Source organism: Cyprinodon variegatus, unplaced genomic scaffold (genome assembly GCF_000732505.1).
Source record: "Cyprinodon variegatus isolate N-32 unplaced genomic scaffold, C_variegatus-1.0 Scaffold59, whole genome shotgun sequence".
Classification (NCBI taxonomy): Eukaryota; Metazoa; Chordata; class Actinopteri; order Cyprinodontiformes; family Cyprinodontidae; genus Cyprinodon; species Cyprinodon variegatus.
In genome coordinates this window covers 1,832,767-1,857,559 of record NW_015150512.1, presented here as the reverse complement: position 1 = coordinate 1,857,559, position 24,793 = coordinate 1,832,767, and the positions used below count along the sequence as shown (strand labels likewise).

The window sequence follows — 24,793 nt, the reverse complement described above, 5'->3', positions numbered from 1 at the left end:
TTAAAAAAGACGAAGAAGAAGAACCGGTCTTTAACGGAAGTGCACTGCCTCCTGAGGTTAACAGCCGCAATAATGGCGGAGTTCGGCTCCGGCGGGTTGCTCGCCGCTCTGCTGCTGTTCACGGCCCTGACCCTGCGGGATGTTTATGTGGGTCGGACGGACCGCAAAGGCGGATTATCTTTGGATGCTGAAACGGACTCAGAGTCCGGCAAAACCCCGAAAGCAGCCATGTACTCCGGTCCTGTGCTCCGGTTCCGTTACTGGTGAGTTAGCATACAGGCTAGCAATTAGCAGGACGACGTCACGCCGATTAATTAAACATGAGTTAATGTAAAAGATGGGCTTTACTTGAAATATACTTTCTCTTTTTGGAGGAAATTAATAAAAAACAAAACAAAGATGATTACATGGTGATCAAAGGCTGGGGTTCAGAAAATAAAGGATAAATTATACAGTTATCAAGTAGTAGTGACGTAAACAACAATCAAACAAGCCGATGAGAAATTAGTTTAGTGGCAAAACTGTTTTATAAGCTGTTATATCTGAGCTACGGTAAAATAGTTCTTAATTAAAGATGTTCTATCACGTTATCAAGGGCTGAATATGAAAGAGTTATTATATCTGTTTAAAATTAAATAGCTTGGTATGTGAAATGTCTTTTATTTGGTTCAAAAAAATAACACTTGTTGAAAGGTTCTATTTAATTTGTGGAAACGTTTTCAATGCTGACATCACATGCTGGTTGATTTGTATGTATTTTCTAGTATCTCCTGAGGTTACAGTAAAGTCTTCCAGGAATACTCCCAGGCCATCAGCCAGGTGTATCCGGACATTCGCATTCAGGGCGAGAACTACCCCCCCACCCCCTTGAACAGGTCAGTGTGACGTCACTTCAGAACAGGTGCAACTCCAGCTAACCTGAACCTTTGACTCAGAGCTAGTCCTGGTACTTTATTTAGACCTCCCAAAACTAAAATCAGAAGCTTGATCCAAAAACTCCTCCTCTTCCTTCACAGGTTTCTGGGTAACTTGATCTCCTATCTTAAGCTTATCTCCATCCTCATTGTCGTCAGTGGTCAGAATCCCTTTCCACTCCTCGGCATTGACACACCGGCTGCTTGGACCTGGAGTCAGAACAACAAGGTACCAGAGCCTTGCTTCCGTTACCATAACAACAGATGGTTTAGATGGTGATGGTGGTGTTTTCCATTTGTCAGATCTTCTCGTGTTTGATGGCCTTCTTCGTCTGTAACATGATGGAGACTCACTTCCTGTCTACAGGAGCCTTTGAGGTCACTCTGAACGGTAAGTGCTGACAGGTGCACCCAACATGGGTTCCTACTAAAACATGAGTTAGTAACTTGTCCAAGAATGTAGAAGGTTGTTCCAGGAATCGCTGCTGATGGATAAACTGGATGAGGGCAGTTTGACTCATGTTACTGCTGTCCTCTGATGGAAAGAACACATGTTCTGTTTTTACCGAGTTTCAAATTGCGTAGTCCTTCCAAGTCATTCATGTTCAGGTGTTCTTTCTAGTGTAAAGTGGAGATGGGAGACATCAGTCTAGTTTCCTCAAAGTTTGCCTTTAGGAGTTAAAACATTTGGTTTTAGGAGGGTGTTTTGCCTCAGTTTTTGAACAAAACCGAACAGCTTTAAGGGTATGTGACCTGCTGATACCAGACTAATGTCAGATCATTGTACTATATTGCTTAGATGAGATAAATTTGTATTTATCTGATTTTTGGGCCATGGCTTCATGTGAAAGTGTTCCTTGATGTTAATGTTGTCGCTCCTCAGTTGTACTTTTCCCCTCCTCCTTTTCTGAAAAAAGAAAAAAAACATCATCCATGGCTGATCAGTGATGATCAGTCTGTTCATGTCACAATTTGGCTACCCTATTCTACTTTATTGGTAAATGGTAAATGGCATGTACTTATATAGCGCCTTTATTCAAGTTAGGAGACCTGACGAAAGCGCTTTACACTACATTCATTCACCCATTCACACACACACTCACACACTGATGGTGGCAAGCTGCATTGTAGCCACAGCTGCCCTGGGGCTCACTGACAGATTGGGGCTTCCTTTCCCCAAATGAAGCCTGTCGAAAAGAGGGCATAAGAGATTTCATGTTGGGATGGGTCTATATGTCCATATAGCTCCTAAGCTATAGGAATCGCCCTGCTTCCTCTTCATACATTGTTTCCCACAATACTATTCTTATTGTACTTATCATGGCATCCAAATTTCCTACTTCCACTTTGGCTTAAGTCCATACTGATTTGATGACTCCCAATGGAACCCTGGTCTTCATTTAGGAGCCACTTCCTGGTGTAACACTGTTTTTTTTTTTTTGTTTTTTTTCCCCACAGACGTTCCTGTTTGGTCCAAGCTGCAGTCCGGTTACGTGCCTAATATCCAGGAGATGTTCCAGATCCTCGAAACACACCTGAAGATGAACCAAGCGGATCACATGACCTTCACCTCCACTTAAAGCTAACAGAGGGATGAACTTCTACTAGGCTGTGGATTGATTGTCATCATTCTGCTGTCTTCTCAGCTGTGCTGCGTTCAGGTGTCCCTGCTCAGTGGGACGTTCAGCTGTTGGCGTTCATGAAGGTGCTGCCTTAAAGCAGGTCTGCCGGGCTGCGCCTGATGCCTCCGCCTCCATGCAACATCCCACGGTGCACTGGGTCATCACCTCCTGAGGCGAAGCCATGTGGACCATGCTAATATGCTCCTTTACATGGCTCATTTATCATCTGTGATGTCAGGTTGTTTACTTTGTGCTTACGGATCCAGGCTCCCATCCACTTCTGGTACCTCTAGACCTTACTTTAGAGATCCAGTGTAAGATCTAGTTTTATTGGATCGGTTATTTTCTTCCAACAATGACCTTTGTTTTAATTTAATGTTATGAGTTTTTATTGTAGCAGATCACCTCAACAATAATGATGAAATGACTGCAACTGAAATAAAATATGACTATTAAAATTCCTGCTGCTCTCTCCATGTTCTGTTTCATGTTCTGGTTTGGATTTGTTACATTGAAGCTTTGATCTGATAAAATTCAGATTTTAGTTTAAATCTTAAGAGGACTTGCACCTAGACAATCTTTGTTGTCATTGCGTATACATGGTGTATATAAAACGAAGTTTATTTTATTCAGCTTTCTGACAGTGAATGAGTGAAAAAGAACATTTCCATTCATAAAGTGCAGCTGTGATCAAAATGTAAACATCTTGGGAGAGATGTGGTGCAAAAAGGCATTTGTGTGGAAGCTTCAGAGCAGTGCAGCCCTGAGGGGAGCCTGGGCTTAGGGTGATGACATCAGAGGTGTTCTGTCCAACCAAGACTTAATAAGGTCTGTTTGTGAGGAAGTCTAGCAGACCATGTCAGAGTAAGAATGGCTGCTGGAATGTTTGGAACTATACTAAAGGTTTATCAACCATAGTTCTGGTTCCTCTAACGAAGCCACAGTCTGGTTCAACTTTCTAAATAATTAACTGTGACTTGAAATTGAAATCAAAATGCACCTTCGAGATCGGGTGAGGAGCTCAGAGTAGAGTCGTTGCTCCTCCACGTCGAAAGGAGCCTGCTGAGGTGGTCGCCTTACTCAGGAGGTGTTCCTTCCATGTCCTATTGGGAGGAGGCCTCATGGAAGGCCCACGACACCCTGGAGGGACTATGTCTCTGAGCTGGCCTGGTGTCACCTCAGGGTCTCCAAGAGCAGCTGGAGGAAGTGTGTGTGGATCATGAGGTCTGAACATCTTTGCTTAGACTGCTGCCTCCGCGACCCAGCCCTGGATAAGCAGAAGAAGATGGATGGATGGATGAATAAGGGTTTTTATTTCCAAAGACACCTATCTAATTGTATGTTGACATACTAGTCTAATATTATATTAATGCCATCCACAAGTAAACTCAGAGTTTGCAAACCCAAAAGGGAAACAAAAACATGTCAGATCTGATAACCCAGTTGTCCGATGACTGTCCTAAACATAATTAAAAGATCCTGTGTTCCGATTACATGATAGTAAATACACATACGATTAAAAGTTCCTTACAAAAAAAAAAAACAACTAATTAACTGCTGCTGTTATCCTGCAGAGGCTGACAACTGTACTAAAAGGAGAAGAAAAAAACAGCGCAGGTGTCTGAGTCCTGTTGAGGTTTATATAAAATTATTCAGCAGTACTTAGAAATAATGTATGAAAATATAACACAAATATATACAGATACATCAAAAGAGGAAAATGGTAAAACATTAGTAGCAGTCAATATTCCTAATATTTATTTATTTTAGAAAAAGAAGAATTACAGATAATTTATCTATTTTATTAATGAGAGATGTTGGCAATTATTTTGGCATTGGAATAGGTGCTGGAGCAGAAGCCTAGTAAAGTAGTTATCTTTTCAGATTCATTGTCTTGCCTGACTAAAATAAGGGGAAAATCTGAAAGTAGTCAATATATTTTAGAATAAGTTAGTTATTTGATATATGGTATAAAGCGACAACAACAAAAATAATAAATAAGTATTCAATTAAGATGGGTTCCAGCACATCAAAGAATTTTAGGTAATGGAAAAGTAGATAAATAAAAAGCAGTTAAGGCAAGAGTAATTGAATATGATGTCCCACTAAGTAGAGCAGAAATAAAAGTAATTATTAAAGATAAAATAATATCTGGCAGGAGAAATGGAATTTAGAAGAAAGAGGGGGGCATTTACATAAAATACAGAAGAAGATAATCATAAGAAATAATAGTATAATGAATAAGAGGAAATATGGATTAACAGGTTGAGGATTTGGCATACTAGTTTAAATAGTGGTTTAAAAATAATAGAGAAACATCCATCAGGTGATTGTTCTTATTGTGGGGAAACAGAAGGAGTAGAACGTGTGTTGATTTATTGTAGAAAATATACAAAATACAGGAAATAACTGGACAGGGTAATGGCCAATTTATTAGGGAAGCACCAATCGCATTATTTAATTCAAGCACTTACAAAATATTTAAAAGATACAAAGTTAGCTGAGATGATTTAGTATGTTTGTGAGAATATAAATATATATATAATGTAGTTATTTGATTTAAATATATATAAGAAAAAATAATTTCCTAATTACATCTCCGTCCAGTAGATGGCGGTATTACACAAAATTTGCGAACTGCCAGAAAAAGCTAAAGAAGAAGAAGGAGAAGGAGAAGGAGAAGAAGAAGAGCAGGTCGCTGGTTGTTAGTGAGGTTTTGCAACGTAACAGTGCTCAGTTCAGTTCTCCTGGTCAGATATATCGCCTATCTGACTGCAGTGATCCACTCTGAGAAGGATCTGTCTCCAGGTAAGGTTAATCCCTCTGGAACACACCTGGCGTAGCTGCTAATAGTGAGCCATAGAAGCTAACGGCTAGCCGCTGGGCGACAAATGATCCTGAGAGAGACTCTAACTCTTCTCACACGACTAAACCAGCTGCCAGGGCCACCACTGAGGGTCCAGGTCCAGAGCTGAGTCCGGTTCCGAAGCCATATTTAGCCAGCTGCTGGTTACCCGATCAGAACCGAGTGTTCCACACATACATTGATATTTGAACTGTTGTGGCTTAGGTAGATGAACAGGTGCCTGATCAAAAAGGCAGCGGGGATAATGTTTAATGATATCTGTGGATAGAACACTAATTAAACCCAAACAGAACCAGTCAACAAGAACCGTGCATTTTAGGGGTGGTCCCAACATAAATGGGCCTACAATATTAATGTATGCAGACTTGGTTCTGGCGAGAAGCACTTCTGTTTGGTTCCTTCAAGTTAGCTGGTTGGGAGGCGAGGGGGTTGAAGTAGAGCTGTGGTTTATGGGAAAGCTGAACTCTGTGGCTGCGAAGGAGTGGGATCCCAAAACACTAAGGCTGGATAAAGATTGGGTCATAAAAACAGTCTATTTTATTGTGTGTTATGTTTCTTGAAGATGTTGAGGGCTGAGTCAGAAAGACTGGATTCAAATGATGGAAGATGATGACTGGTCCACTAAGCAAGGTTAGGATATTTAGCTTCTGTTTAGCTGCTAGTGTCTGTTCTAGGTCCCAACTTCCTCTACTTCTGTACTAATATGATTCAGGTTCCTCATATTCATTAAGGATGCAGAGCAGCGGGAATAAGAGCCCAGCCAGTTCTAGTCTGAAACTCCAGAGAAAGAGATTTAATACCTCTGGTCAACACAGATGGGAGGTTAGCTTAACAATTTTGCATAGAGCTCTATAAACTGACTGATTCTCAGCAGGTATTGATTATTGATCCTAATCTGGTTTATGGTCTATGAAGATCCAATTCCTAGTTCATCAGCTCCAATCCATTAGGGTTCAGATTCTCATCTAAATTCCTTTTTTTTTTTTGTTCAGTACAGTCCTCCTTAAAATTCATCTTTAGAGGCAGATCATCTTTACAAGGATTAGTTTTGCCATTTATTTCCCAAATTGGTTTGGAGCTTCTGTGCTGTTGTGGATGCTGGTCCAGACCATCAGCTGGACAGAGACCCACTTTGAGGTGCGCTTCACTTCTGGTGTGAACATGAAGAGCCGCTGAGCAGATTTGAAATCATGCCTGATTCCCTTTTAGCTGCTTAACATTGCTCCTACCACAATGCTGGGTCTCCTCTTTGATAGTGTTCTAAAATTAGAAGTAGAAGGCTGCTCTTGAAAATATGCATATCAGATGACAAGCATGGCTTCTATGATAGTTTTCCTCCATTTTTGGATCTGTGGCCTAATCATTTCTGTCCAGTGGGAGCAACGATTGTCAACCAGGCTTTTAAGTTTTTGTTCTATGGCAAAATGTACAATGTGAATGCAAATGGTCAAGACCTCACAACCACACCATGGAAAGTTTCCTAGTGTGAAAACAACCTAAACTACTTGACGATAATTTCAATGATCCATCAATAATGAGTCATCTGATTGGTTCAGCCTGAATTTTAGATCAGAACCCATCAGAAATGTCTTTCATGTATGCACACTAAATCTGCAGAGTTTGGATAACCAGGATCCAGGAACTGCAGTGAGCTCAAGCCGCCCTTCCTGGAGCATCTCCTGACAGTCGCCTCGACATCCCCAGTGGCTCCCAGGACATGAGCAGCTCGGTGAGTCTTCCGTTTGATCTGGAACCAAATAGGATCAGTAACACTGATTGGAGATCAGATGAATGTGATTTTGGATAATTTGTTGATCAAAAATGAGAACCCTGATTGGCTCATCTCTGGGTTCCAGTGGACTGAACCTTTATCCTTCATTCTGGGCAGCTGCACAGGTGGATGAAGCTCTGTCCACTGCTGACATTATGTCCTGTGTTTCAGGCTCAGAGAAAGAGGAGGGCAGCAGGAAGTTCTCAGGTCTCCAGAACCAAGACCAGCAGAGCAACCAACAGTCGGACCTCTGCCCGCAGGATGGCTGACAACAGCAACCCTAGCAGAGAACCCATCGATGTGATGGACGGTGCGGAGGATGGTCAGTGTCATCCACCCATAGCCAAATAATCCCACGGAGCTACAGCTGGTCTAGAACCAGGCCCATGAGCTGGTTCTGGTTACTCAAGGTTCTGCAGAATTTGGATTATTTTGTCTTCTGCTATGTTCAGGTGTGGAGGAGGTGGTGGACCTGACCTGTGAGGGATCAGAGGGTGCTGTGGTCGACCTGACGACAAACGGCGACTCTGTGCTGGTAACTGTAACCATCTATCAAACATGAAGTTACACATTAAAAGTAAAATAATTCTTACCTGTCTTTCTCCTGCTGCTGCGCTCCAGCTTGTGGATGAAGGTAAAACTCTGATCTGCAGAAAACTGATGTCTTTAGTTTCATATTGGAGCATGAATTGAGTTTTATATTTTTCTTTCTGGGACCATCATCCATCAGGATCTCTGACTGAGGGAGTCCCTCCAGGTGAGAGCTATGTGCTCAGCAGCGATGAAGACGAAGACACACCAACTCTCCTTCATGGGGCCATTACATCTTCTGAACACCCATCCAGGTATTACACTGATCCCTGCTGATAGACAAACAATTATCACACTAATCCCTGCTATGGCTTTGATTTATCATTTTTATTTCCACCATTAATTTCCTTCACATGTACTTTTAATTTTACATTTATTTTTTATTGTTGTAATGAGTATTTTAAAACTACGGTCCCTTTTAGTCCGTGGTGCGATCAGATTACAGGTTCAGCAGAGGTGTTCCTCATCAGTGTTTGTTATTGTGGGTCGGGTTCACAGTCCAGCCAGTGCTGGGGTTGGGAGACTGTGTCCATAATGGCTCTAATCTGATACTACAAATAACTCTGCTTTTTTTATTATTTTATTTATCTTGCCTGAAATAGTGTTTCAAATCTGGTCTGAAACAAATTTATTTATTTTCCCTTCTTGGTTGTCATGACCCAAACATTAATCTCTGAAAAGGTTTCAAGATGGCGCCTAGCATGCAGCAGCTCGCCACGTTGGCTCTTTCTTCTCTTTTCCTACTTTCTCTCTTTTTCCCGGACTCAGTGGTTTCTCAGGACGGCGTTAAACTCATCTGTGTGGACAGGACTTTGGCGGAGTGGAAAAAAGAGAGGAGGCGTTGCAAGTGAGAGATGTAATGTGGCTCATGTTCACGTGAAGGAGCAGTTGTGCTCCACTGATGTGGAGTTTGTTGCAGTGGCTCCAACTTGAGTTTGGACATGTGATCGTACACACTGCTAGCGAGCGGATCCACGGTGCTGTGAACAGGCTGCAGACACAGCACCCCGGCGCTCTCCTGCTCATCACCGGAGACTTCAGCCAAGCCTTCCTTGGTTCCACCCTCCCCACGCTCACCTAGCGGTGGGCGAAATATCGAATATACTCTATGTATGTTGAGTTTCCACACGTACGATAGTTAAAATGACCTGTTTTTTTTCCACATGCTTCAAATGCATCATAAACCCCTCCTGCAAATTGGATTATTTTCTGCGTGGCACGCACACTACAGCAACCGCCAAACGAAATATGGAGACAGCAGGTGTTTCAGTTAAGCATTATATGGCAGTGGTTTGGATTTCACACCGAGTACGTTAATTTGAAAGATGTGCCGCAAAAGCATTGCTGCAAAAGGTAGCAGTACAAATTTATTTCACCACCTAAAACATAATCTGCTGCAAAATTAAGAATGTTGTAAACTCTGTATGTCAGGGTCTCCCCGCACACCAATTAAAATGTTGAATAAATCGGCTGTGAAGGCGATGATTTGGCAGGACATGGAAACTGTGGAGAGTTTCAAATACCTGGGTTTTCACATCAATAATAAACCGGACTGGACTCATAACACCGATGCCCTGTATAAGAAGGGCCAGAGCCACTTCCACCTCCTGAGGAGGCTGAGGTCCGTTGGAGTGTGCAGGGCCCTGCTTAAATCCTTCGCTGTTGTCTGCTGGATCCGAGACAGCGCAGAGCGGGACAGAATGAGATTCAACAGGGCCATTTCTATCCTAGACTGCGCTGGAGGAAGTGGCTGAGAGGAGGGTGCTATCCAAGCTTACATCCATCATGGACAACACCTTTCATTCCCTGCACCAGACTTTAGAGGAGCTCCTTTAGTAACAGAGTTATACACCTTGTGTGTAAAAAGGAGCGCTACTGCAGGTCATTCATCCCCGCTGCTATCAGACTTTATAATACCACTGCACTATACCGACTCGTACAAACAGAAGGGCTCATATTACACAGTTTAAAATCCTGCTGCTGACCTTCAGGGCCTTTCATGGTCAGACTCCCTCCTACATTAGAGACTTGTGTCCTTGTCCTTATACCCCCTCACGGAGGCTGAGGTCTCAGGACCAGAACCTGCTCGTTCCCTCGTACTCACTACAGGACCACAGGACATCCCTCCATTCAGGTGGTCGCGCCGGCGCTCTGGAACGATCTTCCACTCTCCTTGCGCTTATTTGACTCTGTTGATGTTTTTAAGAGTGAACCTATTTGTATAAGAAAGCATTTTAATTCTAGTAAATTAAGGGTTGTTTTATGACCATGTCTTTTGTGACTGTAAATGTATATTTATCTGTATTGTAATTTTGTGAAGCACTTTTTGAGCTCTGTCTGTGGAAGGTGCTGTATTATTTTTTTTTAACTTATTTTCTAAACCTGGTGTAATAACACTGCAATAACCTACTATTTATCTATTTAACAGACCAGAAACCACACTTTACCTGCCACCACGTTACTGTACATAAGATACTGTATATATATATATATATATATATATATATATATATATATCACCTTAAATCTCTCATTTTTTAACATCCACTGTATATATCTGGCACCTTTGTGCCCCTTCTGTTGTTTATAAGAGCCGATTTCACAAGTGAATTTCTCTATTGAGAGATCAATAAAGTTCTATTCTATTCTTTAAGACCTTGTTTGGAAATAAAATTGACACATCCATGAATTTTTCTGATCCTCGCTGACACATTTATTACAGTGATTATTTTTTATTTTTTTTATTTCATTTTTATTAACTCCTTAAATGTTTAGTCAGTCAGCAGAACCCAGTAAAACTCTTCAGTTCTCCTGTGTTTCAGGTCGACTCCGGGTCTGATCAGCTGCCCTGTCTGTTTGGATCTCTACTCTGAGGTGAGAGTCTTTCTTTGGAAGACATGCATCAGAGTCCGTTTAATGCAGTTTAACCAGGGTTTATGCTATAGGGGTTCTGTGGCCTTCCATTAGCCTCAGATAAGACTTTCTGAAAAACTCCTGGTTCCAGCTCCCATCTTTAATCTGGTTCCTTCTTTCCTGCTGCTGGAATAAGGAATGTTAGGAATCTTTTAAAAACTCAACACATTTCTAGAGAAGAGAATCTTTTAGATTCTTCCTTTGTCCTTCACATCGGGTTAAAGCTTCCTCTAAACATGGAGAATCTTCTGGTTATGACTGTTAGTGGGTGTGGATGCTTGAAAACGCATTCTGCTTTCTGATTGGCTCGTTTCCTCCACAGATCGTTGGAAGTGGCCGATTGGTTGTTTCCACAAAGTGTGGTCATGTGTTCTGCAGCCAGTGTTTGAGAGACGCCCTGACATCATCACACACCTGTCCTACCTGTAGGAAGAAGCTCACCTCTCGCCAATACCATCCTCTTTACATCTGACATCACTTGAATTCCTCGGCTGTCTGCTATTGGCTGTCCTTATTGACATCATTACTGACATTAGAGGGATTATTGCTGCAGAAAGGTTAATTGTATTTTTCTTTTTTTCTACTTCCAAACGGGAGATTGGAGGATGTAATTATTGCTTATATATATTTTTTTTGTTGTTTTTTGGGAAATAAATATTAATGATAAACAGATGCTGTTTGATTGGTCAAATGGTATCAGGCCCTTCCCGTCAAGATGCTGCTCATAGGTTAGTAGACCGAAGAGGACACAGCTTTAATAAAAATAATTGTTTTATTTGTTTTTTGTTTAACAGAAAAACTGTAGACAAATGAAAAACAGTACAATAGACTGTCCAGCAGAGGGCGTGGTGGGACTAATTAGAAATGTAATAAGGGGAAAGCTTTTATAACCAGTGGCTGCTTTCAGGTTCTGAAGTGTTCTGCTGGTTTCTCTCTTTTAACTTAATCAGAATTTGGTTGAAATTGGGTCAGAATGAGTTCAGCTTCTGCTTCTGGTTAAATTTGACCACAGAAACAACTTTCTATTTCAGACACTATCTTTATCTGTGGGATTTTTTTACTTGGACAGTTTTAGCTGTTATTGTCTCTTCATAGCTTTATAATTAAAATGTAATTATTTGGGGGGGGGGGGAAAGCTGTCATTTAAAGTTTTCTATACTTGATGTCTCAAGCTGTGAGAAACCTTAAGTCCAAGTCCTTGTAAATGTTGGCAAATGACGGGGAGTGTTAGTCTAGTGGTTAGAGCTGTGCACTTATGCTCTGTTGCAAGTACCCGGTTTGACCCCACAGCCTGCACTTTGGGTTTCTGAGCAAATCCTTAACCCCACACTGCTCCCCCGGTGCTACACAATGGCAGCCCACTGCTCCAAAAGGGGATGGGTCAAATGCAGGGAGTGAATTTCCCCATTCTGGGACTATAAAGAGATTTACATTTATTTTCATAGAGTGGATTCTGGATTGTACCACGCCTCTAGCCCGTAGACAGCTGGAGATGGGCACCAGGACCCCTCGCGACCCCACTTGGGATAAGCGTGATAGAAAATGGATTTATGGATGGATTCTGAATTTATTTTATGACAAGCTAAAATCTAGTTGGAAGAATGATTCTTTGTGGAAAGAGGTTTTCTGGAGCCATTTGGGGTCAGAAAGGAACAATCTGGACATCTGGAGAACATTTATCTGATGTGAGGTGGATCAGGTTATGTTACGAAACATAACAAGTAGGCTTGCTGCTCCGTCCTGTGACTCTGAGTCATCATCTGACCCACTTCCTGGTTCTATTGCTAAAAGAACAGGCAATAAGTTGCTGGCTGAAAGCCTCCAGAAACCATGGAGCCCATGTTGAGCTTGACCCATATTACGGTTCTGCTGCCAGTGTTTGTTTTAATTTCAGCCTGACATTGAATAGAAATGTTTCTAGTTTTCAGATTAGGTTAAGGCACTTAAACGATTCTAAAAAGAAACGCAAACACGTTGGCTTTGGAGTTCTGCTGCTAGGTTTAAAATGTTCTGGTAAATAAATAAGCTAAAGTTTTTCACTTGCACACCCTGAAATAAACTCATTAAAATGAAGTCTGTCAGAATCAGAAAAGGCTTGATTGCATTATAGTTTTTTACATGTACCAGAATTTGTATTTGTTATAGCTGACAACCAAACAATAACAGTTCTGTTATGCAGGTAAGCTTCATTTGTGGGTTGGTTTTAATCAGGGGCGGAGCTAGATAGGGGGCCAGGGGTTGCCATGGCTATTCAAATCATTTTAATGTTTCACATATTAACAATTACTTGACAATAAAAACACTGCTAATTAAGCACATCAATATACTAACATTAAAGATAAGTACAGAATTCAAGCACGAATAGATTTTATACCTTTTATATAGAAAGCATGGATGTTTAAATATATGTGTCTGTTTGTTTGGAAAGGCTTTAGGAAAGGATGGTTTGTCTTTATTTAGAAAATATGGATGTTTTGCTGGTTAATTTTCCTGATGGAACATTGTAGATTCACCATGAGGTTTTGGTGCCTATCCACTTTCAGCCCCCCCTCAGTGTACAGTGGTTAGTGCCTTGCCACCCTTATAAAAGTTTCTGGCTACGCCTCTGGTTTTAATCACATGCTCCAGGGTTCAGAAAGGTGAGAGTATTAGAGATATTTTGCATGTTTTTTTATGTCCCTTTACAGCTGGTGCTCAGGTATTCCATGTCATGCAGGCATCAGGTGATCAGATGGGTTTGTCCCTGCAGAAAGATTACCTGTTTGCCCGGTGAGTCTGCGCATGACAGATGACGTCACCCAACGTTGCTTGGTCACCATGACTGAGGTTTTTTTATCCAGGTTCACTTGGAAAAGTCACCTGGTCACGCGGCTCCATGGAAAGTCCCGCACTGAGTCATCCTGCAGGCTGCCATCAGTCAGGGCGGGGCTCCTCGCTGGCCAATAGGAGCCCTCGTACTTTGGGCCGCGGTGACGTCTGAGACGGAAGTAAACATAAAAAGGCTGAAGATTTCAAGCTGCGTCACAAACTTTCGCACTTTGTTGTGTTCGGACAAACTCAACTCGCACTCGGTTTGAGTCCACTCGGTTCAGTCGTGGACATGTCGGTGACAGTGAAGGCCTACCTGCTGGGGAAGGACGAGCAGGTGAAGGAGATCCGCAGGTTCGCGGTGGATCACGAGGTTTCCTGCAGCTTCGAGTACCTGAGCAAGAAGGTGTCTGCAGTGTTCTCCAACCTCAGCTCCTCCACCTTCAATCTGTTCTATAAAGGTGAGTGTTTTCTGATGTTTAAACGTAACGCATTAAGTTTAGCCACGTCAGCAGGTGAGCTTACAGATGGTTGTTTCAGGGTGAAACTGGGCCCAGTAGAACTTATCCAACCTCAGATCATGTGACCATGTTTGTTTTTCCTATTCATCTTTATTTATTCACTGGATTGCTGATAGGCCCTTTGTAGCACGGGGTGGAGTGAAGCCACCAGCCGCCATATTGGTACTCCCTTGTTAGACCGGTCGCAATGTAAACAACACGTGCGCTACAGCGTCGAACAACTATGATGTCATTTTAAGGAGGTCTTAAGACTTATAAAGATAACTTCATCACTTTGATAAACTCTTGCTGTTCTATAGCATCAGTAGATTACTGTAATTTATGGTAATAATAAAAAAATAGGCACATTGCATAGTCAGTTAAATTAATGTGTTAATGGAGCATAATAATACAGATGTGCCAAAAGTGCTAAATTGATTATGCACATGTTATAACATGTTGTTATGGCAATTACATATTACATAGAATTTCAAGTATTTCTGTTCATCCTATAGTATAGTTTTTATATTTGCAAATTTTGCATTCATGATGGCATATCCTTTTATGCTGTGTCTGTGCATTAGCCTGTAATTTTTAGTTTTTCGTCAATATAACATGCAATGTATTTCAGCACATGATTTTTTTTTTTTTTAAACGACAGCCTCAGCCACTTAAGAATTACTACATTATCATTTCACAGTGAATTATTTTTTTCTATTTTTTTCTGCTTTCTATTTTTTAATGTTAGACACAATGTTGATGGCTACTCAGTCAATATCTTGTCGAGTCGGTCCAAGATAGCCTGACTAATCTTACGCTACATACTATACTATGGGAAACATCAGCGTATGTATGGATTTTGTTGGTTAGTACATCCACTGACTTTGAAATTACCTGTGAAGCGTCTTCCCACAGCCGGCAAACTGCTTGTTTTTGCAGCCAAATGCTACACAGTAGCATTGGGAGTACCAATATGGCGCGCAATGGCTTCACTTTTTTTCTGGCTATCATCAATCCATTGATTAAATAGAGATCAGTGGTTTTCCCTCAGTGGTGGTAGCCACGCCCCTCAGCTGATTTACCTATTTAATTCTGTGGTGTCAACACCTTGTAACCATGGTAATCGGCTCCTTTAACCTTCTGATTCCTTTCAAAACTTTGCTAAGTGTTTTTTTAATGTTTTTCACCTTCGATTTGTACATGTTAAACTAGTTCTTAAACCTCAGAATTTTACCGGTGGGTGTGGCCATATGGTATTTAGGCCCTGTGATTGGTTAGATTTGTTCCAGTCCTTTTAAACTGTTGTTAAAGTCCTGATATGGTTATGAATCCTTGATGATTATGATGATGGTGTTTTAGATGAAGACGGCGACCTGGTGGCGTTCTCATCCGATGATGAGCTTATGATGGGCCTGACCTTCGTCAAGGATGCCACGTTCCGCCTCTACATCAAAGGTAAGCAGATAATGCGTGTTTGTGGGAGACGTAAACTGTGTTCACTGCTTCCATCTTAAGTTCTGTTGAACTCTTACAGAGAGGAAGGAGCACCGTCGGGACTTTCCTCTTCATGCCTTCCCACCCTTTGCCTTCGGGACCCCTCCTCCTCTTGGCCCTCCTCCTCTTGGCCCTCCTCCTCCTCCTCCTCCTCATGGACCCCCTCACATGGGGCTGCCCCCCGTCCTTCACCCAAACGTGACCTGTGATGGCTGCGAATCCTCCATAGTAGGAACTCGCTTCAAGTGCTCTGTGTGTCCCGATTATGACCTGTGCTCCACCTGTCAGGCTCAGGGGAAGCACACAGAGCACGCCCTGCTGCCCATCTGGCACCCTATGCAGGTGAGCTTGGGATGGGGCAGTTGCTCAAAACAATGTGCTTGTCTGGTATGGATCAGGGGAGCTCTGGATCAAAGTCCAGTAAGATCTCTCCTCCTGATTGGCTAGCTGATAAGCTCTGTCCATAGTCGATGTGTTTTTTTGTTCAAACATGACGTGATGCTTTATTAAAAATGGATCCTCCCACAGCACTGGTTTCCTCGGGGGAGGTGGATGAAGAGGATGAAACACTGCATGTGGAACCAGCACCTGGCCCAGAGCCAGACCAAGGACCAGGCTCAGAACCAGAATCAGAACCAGGAGCAGGAGCAAGCTGGGCCTTCCAGACCTGCAGAGGAAAACGGTGCCCCCTCTGGTGAGTGATGTGAATAGAAATCTGCTTTTTGCCCCTACTGAAAAGTCTATCATGAAGGTGACCGAACTCTGACCTCTGTGCAGCAGCGGCATCTCAGGCCAGTGTGGATTTCCTGAAGAACATCGGGGAGGGCGTGGCTGCCATGCTGAGTCCACTAGGTGAGTGACATCAGAGCAGTAACTTGTTTCAGCTGCATTTTAATAACCTGAAGCTGCAGCTTGAGTTTAGCTTCATGATGGTAAAAAAACTGGTTCTGACCCGGTCAATTTCACTTCCTCCATCAGAACAAGTGCTCTGTATTCCATCAGGCAGTAATGCAATGCAGTAATAGTTAGAAACAGCGTTCTGTTAGGACCTCCACAGCTCAGCCATTATTCACAGTGTGAACAAACCCGCAACATACCTTTGATTCCTTCTCTAGTTTTTCCACAGTTATGGTTTGAACATTTGCTTTCTAGCTTTTAACACAGAACCTTTAGTTCATATTTTAATGATGGTTCTGACCCAGTGAAATATCCTGAACCTTTTATAGCCACTGTTTAATCTTCACTCTGTATATCGGCCTAGTTTCTGCCCAGCCACTATTTCTACTGCTCTTTATGGTTTGGATTGAGCATTAGCTTACAAGGTCATTTTATGATGACAGCATTCTCAAGGTTTCTTACATGGCATGTGTCCCCCTCATGAGGTAAGACCTGAACAGGAAGTGATGTCATCTCTGTGCAGGTATCGATGTGGACATTGACGTGGAGCATGAAGGCCAGAGGACCAAGGTGACTCCACCCACTCAGAATGGAGCTGGAGAGGGTGATGTAGAGATGGATGGAGAGGGCGGAGCCAGCAGCGAGGGCGGAACCAACATGGAAACCAGCACCGGCCAAGGGTCAAAGGTCAGTTAGAAAAACCAGTTATCAGTAATGTAGATCATCTGCAGGATTTCGATAACTGTGTTAACATTAAACTAAAGAACCCTTTAGGATTTTCCAGAACTAACTTCCTCAAATATGCAGCAACGTTTACCTCATGCTGCAGTTTAAAGTAATCTCACTAGCTACATTTATATGGACATAAGTTATCAAAACTATTTGACGATGAGATCAGAATCATAAGCCGACTGTGAGGGGTGGTTTATGCCGATTGATAATGCAAATGCATGTCAGGATCGAGCTATTCTGCTTACAGTTAGCAGAGTTGGATATGTGCAACCTAAGCTAATGTGACGTAGCTGTTTTAGGCACTAGATGCTATGTAAGAATACGCCTACTGGCACGTTTACAACACTTTTCCTTCCTCCCCAAATGGCTGTTTTATTCCAATTATTTGAATTCCAAATATATTTAAATAGGATTATGAAATATTGTGTATGCAAACGTAGCTCATGTTCAATTTAAGTATAGCGCAAATTCAATTTTAAATCTGAATAGAAATTGTCATGGAATTAAATAAACCCATAAGAATTAGCAAGTATATGTCATTTTCTACACTCCTTCAGGGATTGAAATGCAAAGGAAATCATCTTCTAATCCTATAAAAATATATCACTTCACTATAGACTTGTGCCTTGTGGATGACAAAATGGATTGTTTTTATTTTGCATCGATGCAACTGGATCATTGTTTATCTAATTATGTCACATCCCAGTTATTAAACGGCTTATTTTGCAGGTGAGCAGAGACTCTGATGAAGAGTGGACTCATCTGAGCTCCAAAGAGGTGGATCCGTCTACAGGTGAGCTGCAGTCGCTGCAGCCAGAAGGGCAGGGGACCCCATCGCCAGGGCCCTCTCTGCAGGGGCCCACAGGCCTGCGGGAGGCGGCTCTTTACCCACACCTGCCTCAAGGTGAGTGCACAGATCTGTCCTCTGAGAAGCTGTTATGAAGACCTCTGCTGTCATTAAGCTCCTCCCTCCCTCTGCCTCTCCAGAAGCTGACCCACGTCTGGTGGAGTCTCTGTCCGCGATGCTGTCGATGGGGTTCAGCGATGAAGGAGGGTGGCTGACCCACCTCCTCCAAGCCAAAAACTGCGACATTGGAGCTGCCCTGGACGCCATTCAGTACGCCAAGCAGCCCCGCCCTCGCCAGTGACATCATCTCAGCCAGTTTTCTTTTAACCTGAGATCGAATAACATTTAATCAATGGCTTTACTCTGAGGTCTCTTTAACATCTTTATTTGTTCCTGTTTCTAATCTTTCCTCATCTCCAATTTCTGATCAAATGATCAATAAAGACTTGCAAAGATAATCGTGTATGTGTCCAAATAAACAGACATTGATATAAATAAAACATCTCAGATACGAATAAACCTTTTTGATACAAAAATTTAAAAAACACCTAAAAATTCAGAAAGTCGTCGAAGTCGACCTCTTCGCCGCTTTCAAACATGGAGGACACAGGAAATTTGGTAACGAAGTGATCACTGCAGGACTTAGTAGCAGCAGCTCCTGTTTGACTCCGCCCACTAACAGAGCACTCCGCCCCCCTGCTAGCATTGAGGAAGCGACCCAGCCTGGAGCCAGAACCATCTTGATCGCAGCTGGCAGCCGATGTCACTGCTGGAAGAGTCTGCTGGATAGAAGAAAAGGATTTTACTGTTTAAATCAGGTATATGGAAAAGAACTACAAAAAAAAGTTGCACAAACCTTTTCCACTAGAGTGACATCAGTAAATCACTTTCTCCTCATAACTGATAAACAAGCCCAGCTGTGTGCTACCAAAAGCTGTAAACATTTAGCGTTTTATATTTACGTTTGTCCTGAAACGTGTTACAAGTATTTTTCACAGCTTGTTTTCGCCTTAATTTAAGGTACTGATGGCAGTAAACGTCATTTTCATTAAGAAATCTAAGCGAGGGGAAAAAATTGATATAACTAATTTTGTGGGAACAAAGAAATAAAATCAGATTAGATTTTTAAGCCTTGCAGCCCACTAGGAAGCATATTGCTTGCTTCTTACATTTAGCGCTTATTATGGCAGACACATTTTTCCAGTAATGTTTGAATCCAAAGTGCTCCCACACTGCAGCTGCTGGTTTGGCTTTGAAACCAGCTCCAGATCTCACCGAGTATTTCTCCCGCCACTTCTTATGCTACACTTGTTACGCTAGGGGAACCATAAGGGGAGAGGTCAGTGAAGACTGATGCACCAGAAGAAAATCTTTTGTAATCTAGGTTCTTGAGGAAAAAGACATGGGAACGTAAACTATTAAGCTCATTTCAAGGCATCATACATCGTTGCGTTCATTTCATTAGATTGTTTAATTAGCTATTGCGATAGGGCTAGTTTAGAAACATCCAGCACGTTTAGACTTAAGTGTTGATTAATCTTTTCTGGACTATCGGGTGTCGTTACTGCTGTTAGGACACAAAGCTCCATGCACTGGAGCTCAGGAAGGTATAATCACAGGGATGTCTAAGCGTAAAGATGAAACTTTCTGAGGCCGGAGGAGCTAGACAGGCTCCAAACTTATCCAACAACTGTCGTTTTTCTTAATATCTTTCTGACCAACTTATAACTTTAATGCCAACAACGGTTGTACCGACCCCTGAATGTTGGGAAAGTCTAATCAGCATGTGAATTCAAACTGAACTTCTCCCTCACTAGCTCAGAAATAACTTAGCTTTAAAGATGAAAGACAAGTCTTCAGTCAAACTGTTTTGATTTTAAACAATGTTTGGATTCTAAGGGGAACACAAAGATGTTCAGGGCACGTGGCACAGAGTGCTGCTGAGTGATAGATCTACCTTGGCAGGTAAACATCCATCATCTTGTCTTGCATCTGCAGGCTCCTCCAGTCTCGGTCTCTTCCTGTTAGAAAGCAGAACATTATGATTGTTTGTTCTGCACTCCGATCCAAAACAATGCCAGGTCACAAAAAGAGTCCAAGCTGCTGTTACGGGTCCAGTGGCACCAAAAGAACACAGCTAGAATGGACGACCTTATAAATCTAAAATAAATAGAAGGGTCGGCAGGGATCATCCTCTGAAGAAAGTCCATAGAATCTCAATGGGTCATGTTCTGGGGGAAGCCTCTACTTAGACACTCTGAAGAGACCATAAACCTTAAGAGATTACTGGGTTTACATTAAACAGGTAGGCAGAGCCTGAAGATGGTTAAACTCAGTCACCTGCTGTTGTTCCCATGGAGATCATCTCCCTCCACCAAGCTTTCTTCCTCCTCAGGTGTGTCTAGGTACTTGTTCCATCGACTCACCTGAGTGGGTCTCACCTGCAGTCAGACACAGAGAGCTAAGAGATTAGTTTTCCTTCTAAAACAACCAAAACAAACAAACAGTCTCACCTGATCATCTGTACGCTCCTCCCCCTCATCATCCCCCTCCTCTTCCTCCTCCTCTTCCTCCTCCTCCTCCTCCTCCTGCCCACTGTAACAATCGAAAATCAGGTGAACAAACTCCGGGTTAAATGGTTCTGTAAATAAAACCCAGGCAGTGAAACTGTCCTTCTGGAAAATCATGTTCTGTGTTGTCAGGTAAAAAACAAAACTAACACCAGTAATCACAAAAGGTTCAGGCCTAGTTATCTGATAAAGGGGTAACCAGCGAGGAGGAGGTAACCCTAACTAGTAATAAATAGGTAACCAGTAACAAACAGCTAACCAGAGTAACCAAGGTCATGCTGATGCTTCCAGGTCGGAGTCCTGCAGAAGATCTATTTTATAAATATCAATGATAATCTTGCTAAAATGAAAGAAAAGAATGTAAATCCATCCATTTAAACAGCAAATCTTTAGTTTGGAAATATTTCACAAATGCTAAAAATGCTTTAAGACAAATTATTTTGAAAGACCTTTAAGAGACTTTAAGTGAAGACTGCACCCAAATTCCTTTACTTTGGCTTGATGGCCGACTCCGAAAGTCTGACCTGCTGCCTGATCAGAGGGACCAAGATATCAGCTATGACCAGAAGACGGGTCTTCTCTAAGCTCAGTTTAATGTGGGCATATTTTTTTATTTTTATTTAGAGGTATTTTAGTTTGAAGACCTCATGATTTTTTTTTTTTACAGGGGAACACTACAGCTGAGTGCTCGGCTATGGAGAGTCCAAGTTGGTTTCTTCAGAAAAGGTTTGATAGAAAGATTAAATTGACAGGACCACAGACAGTTTGAAGCAACAGATGAATATTCTTCACAATGAATATGAGAATCAAGACCAGACCTTTAAGAAATGTTTTATTGTTCAGGCTAGGACTTAGCTTATCAGCAACAAACCCTCAATTTAGGACAATGTGACACTTAAGAAGGTGTCACAAAAAACCCCTCATGTCCACTGTTCAGTACAGTGGAGGTTGTGTGATGCAATGGGCCTGTTTTCCTGGGAACCTTGTAGATCCCCAAATCAAAATCGTGTAGGAAAGACGGGGCTAAGCTGATGAGAATCAGCACCAGAACTCTGGAGCGTCTAGAAAAGGATGATGAGCTGTTCAACCTTTGGAAAATGCTAGAAAAGACCGAGTGATGTCATCTTGGCTACAGATAGGGTTGGACACAGTGCTGACAGAATGGAGGATAACCTGTTCTACTTGTTTAGGTAAACAATAGCTTGTTACCATAGTGACCATCTGGCAGCCTCCTGTTCTTCCATCATGGCTCCTCTCATGGCGTTCAGCTTTTGGACATGACGACGGCAGTCTGCTCCGGATCCCCGGCCATATTCCTGCAGATCAAAGCTCTGAAAGCTGTAATTGGAGTTCTGGATACATTTAATGAGAAGAACCTGAAGAACAATTCTAAACGTTCTCAGTGTTTCCGCACTCCTACAATTGGACCTCAGTGGTTCAGAAACTGTGACTAAATGTTTTTCAGATGTTCTAAGTATTTTTTCTCTGTAATCGTTTGGGTTTAAACACTAGAACCTGTTAGCTGCAGTTTCTGTTTAATAAGAGAGCAGAACATTGAGAGAACAATCCTGAGCATTTGTTTCAGAAGTCAGTTTGTCCATAATGTCCACTAGGACTGAACAGAACTATCAAATCTCAACACCTGGAAACAGTCCTGAGATCAGGACAGAGAACAATGTACCAAAGGGACGCTTTTCTAAAGAGGCTTATCTTCAGGTTTGAACAGGAGCCCAGTAAGGTGGCATTTAGACAACAGATGAAAAAGAGAATTAAGCACAAATATTATGACAACAGCCAACACTGCACACATGTGCAATAAATTCAAAACTTCTCTTTAAAATATATTAATTATTAACAGATATAATTAAATTCAAACTTAAATTGAATACAGTAACTCTAAACTAAGCTATTAAGGGTTTAACTATAACTACTAACTAAACTGATAGGATTACCGTAAGTAAAGCTAATAATGTAAAAATAGTATTAAGGGGGAGACATTACAATGGTTATAACATTACCAATAAAATGATGGAGCGGTATCTGAGTTTGAATTAATTCATTGATGGAGAAGCAAAATATATCAAATTATAATTTATAATCAGGCCAAATTAGCCGAAACACTTTATTTAAAATACAATAAAACCTCAGATAGTAATAGAATTGAGTTAATTTGGTTCAAATGACAGCTCAGTCCTAGTCTAAAGGGAAAGAAAAAAAAAAGAGGATAAATTGATTTAGTCTGCTGCATACTGTATGTCGATGATCTGGTTCTGACCTTCAACAGCGACTGCTTTTCTCCACACAGCTTACAGCTCCATTTCTTTACCTTCTTCACCTGGGAGAAAAAAAAAGCAAGTAAAACATTTAATTTGGGGCTGGATGCAACTCAGTTTTGGAACAAAATTCTGGTCAGAACATCTGAAGTCCTGATCATTGGAACTGAGGTCAGGGTGGCCAGGTTCTTGACTAGAGGTGCGCTAGGACAGGCATCCCCAAAGTCGGTCCTCAAGGACCGCTGTCCTGCAGGTTTAAGAGGTTCCCCTGCTTTAGCACAGCTGATTATAATTATTGCAGTAGACCGAAAGCCTGTTAATCAGCTTTCAATTAAAATCAGGTGTGCTTGAGCAAGGAAACCTCTAAAATCTGCAGGACCGTGGCCCTCGAGGACCGAGTTTGGGGATGCCTGCGCTAGGATATATACAGCAGGGGTTCTGCTGAGTTAGCAGGTTTTCATGGTAGTTATCTTGGTAAACTAAAACAAACTGGAGATTGTCTCAGACTTATTTTTTTTTGTAGTTGCATTTATGTTACTGCTTTTGAAAAAACCGACTACCTGAAAGCAGCTGCAGCGTTTCCTTCTTTTTATTTCATGAGTCATAACATCAGAACTCTCCCTGAATGTTTCAGTCTAATTTTATTGAAAACACAAAAACAAAAAAATAAAAGAATTCCACACACTTAAATTTTTTTTTAACTGCATAACATAGTGCAGACCAAATGAAAAGTTTAAACCATTGAGATCAATGGTTACAATTGATTTTACATGCAAGGATCAGCTGATCATCAAATTACCAGAAATAGGAAAACCATGGCCAACAGGTTGGTAGTCCCCTCCCCCTATATCTGGAGTCTCTAGTTTTGTAAATGGCTCTGTAGTGACCCAGCTTTGATGACACAATAAAAGTGGAAATCCATAAAGGCCACAGATGCACCAAGGACTAATGTTACACGGGCAAAAGAAAAAATGTTCCGGGTAAACTCCTTTAGTTTGATCAGTTTATTTTCTCCTCAGGCAAGCATACAGAAAAACACTAACATTGGTAAAAAAAAAAAAAAAAAAACATACGCCCACCCCGATGCATGCTGGTCCTACCATTGACTACCTATTTATAAATATAATTCACCCAAATTAATCATAACAAACCAAAAACAAAGAAACATAACTAAATAACCAAAAAACATAATCTCATAACAGATATCAAACAATAAAGTGAAATAAACTTAGCTAGATTATGCACAAAAACAATAAACTTTAATTATCAACAAAAAATAATTGGCTCCAACAGGCTCTGTTCCACTTACTATATCAGACCATTTTGTTTTTTGTTCTGAGGCCCTGTGGAAATTTGGTCTAGAACCTCCACTGGAGAAGAACAAAACCCTTTGGTCCTGAACTTCAAAAAAAGACAAGAAGCAATTCAGGTGCATATCTACACCTGCAGCACCCGGAAGCTAAGGCCAGAGACAAGTTTAGACACTTTATATAAATGGAGACCAAAGAAAAAGTTATTAAAGAGACCAAATGGCCCCTGTGCTGAACTTTGACAACTATAGGTATCTGCACTGATAAGGCTTTCTACAGAAGAGGATTAGGGAAACTGTAAAAAAAAAAAAAATAATAAAATAGTTAACTGATCGTGAAATATTATTTTAGTTTAATATGGGAAAAACGTCAGAATTCAGACTTTCATCTCAGAATTTTGGATCTTAATGTAGATGGGCACCATGAAGGAAGAGATGTGTGAGCAGTCAGCCTTACTGACAAACATGTGAGATGTTTGGGAGGGCCAGTAACACATTGGTGGAAAATGACGTAATTAGGCGACTTTTTACGGGTCCGAGGGGTCCCTGGTGATGCTATTTCATTAATGGAGGAGCAGAAGGTGATTAAAAGAGAGCTAGGTTAGTCTATAAAACTGACATGGCTACGGCTTTTTGCTAATATGTTTGTTAGCTCTCAGAATTCAGTGTGAACTCGAGGAAAAAAA

At 41.6% G+C, this 24,793-nt stretch overlaps 4 protein-coding genes across 4 annotated transcripts in view; 3 read left to right on the top strand and 1 right to left on the bottom strand.

The window, feature by feature from the left end:
* Positions 1 to 39: 39 nt before the first annotated feature.
* Positions 40 to 3,016, top strand: LOC107082697 (selenoprotein T2-like). The gene is made up of 5 exons (XM_015371485.1): positions 40 to 263; positions 765 to 875; positions 1,017 to 1,143; positions 1,218 to 1,305; positions 2,373 to 3,016. The coding sequence occupies exons 1-5, from the start codon at positions 73 to 75 to the stop codon at positions 2,492 to 2,494; spliced, it is 639 nt and encodes a 212-aa protein (XP_015226971.1). The 5' UTR covers positions 40 to 72; the 3' UTR covers positions 2,495 to 3,016.
* A 2,159-nt stretch (positions 3,017 to 5,175) lies between these two features.
* On the top strand, positions 5,176 to 11,364 carry rnf4 (ring finger protein 4). Its single transcript, XM_015371521.1, has 8 exons — positions 5,176 to 5,344; positions 7,020 to 7,131; positions 7,345 to 7,495; positions 7,626 to 7,708; positions 7,795 to 7,807; positions 7,904 to 8,018; positions 10,587 to 10,638; positions 11,000 to 11,364. The coding sequence occupies exons 2-8, from the start codon at positions 7,120 to 7,122 to the stop codon at positions 11,147 to 11,149; spliced, it is 576 nt and encodes a 191-aa protein (XP_015227007.1). The 5' UTR covers positions 5,176 to 5,344; positions 7,020 to 7,119; the 3' UTR covers positions 11,150 to 11,364.
* A 2,170-nt stretch (positions 11,365 to 13,534) lies between these two features.
* sqstm1 (sequestosome 1) lies at positions 13,535 to 18,404 on the top strand. The gene is made up of 8 exons (XM_015371519.1): positions 13,535 to 13,946; positions 15,345 to 15,440; positions 15,520 to 15,821; positions 16,008 to 16,173; positions 16,257 to 16,331; positions 16,900 to 17,063; positions 17,838 to 18,012; positions 18,096 to 18,404. The coding sequence occupies exons 1-8, from the start codon at positions 13,778 to 13,780 to the stop codon at positions 18,254 to 18,256; spliced, it is 1,308 nt and encodes a 435-aa protein (XP_015227005.1). The 5' UTR covers positions 13,535 to 13,777; the 3' UTR covers positions 18,257 to 18,404.
* Positions 18,405 to 18,478: 74 nt separating this feature from the next.
* The window catches only part of LOC107082717 (chromosome unknown open reading frame, human C5orf45), a 7,848-nt gene continuing 1,533 nt past the window's right edge, over positions 18,479 to 24,793 (bottom strand). Inside the window, exons 2-7 of the mRNA XM_015371520.1 lie at positions 22,801 to 22,860; positions 21,735 to 21,841; positions 20,469 to 20,550; positions 20,296 to 20,396; positions 19,913 to 19,976; positions 18,479 to 18,734 (exon numbers count right to left, since the gene is read on the bottom strand). Of these exons, the coding sequence (XP_015227006.1) occupies positions 18,504 to 18,734; positions 19,913 to 19,976; positions 20,296 to 20,396; positions 20,469 to 20,550; positions 21,735 to 21,841; positions 22,801 to 22,860 (645 nt within the window). The 3' untranslated portion in view covers positions 18,479 to 18,503. The remainder of the gene's footprint in view (positions 18,735 to 19,912; positions 19,977 to 20,295; positions 20,397 to 20,468; positions 20,551 to 21,734; positions 21,842 to 22,800; positions 22,861 to 24,793) is intronic.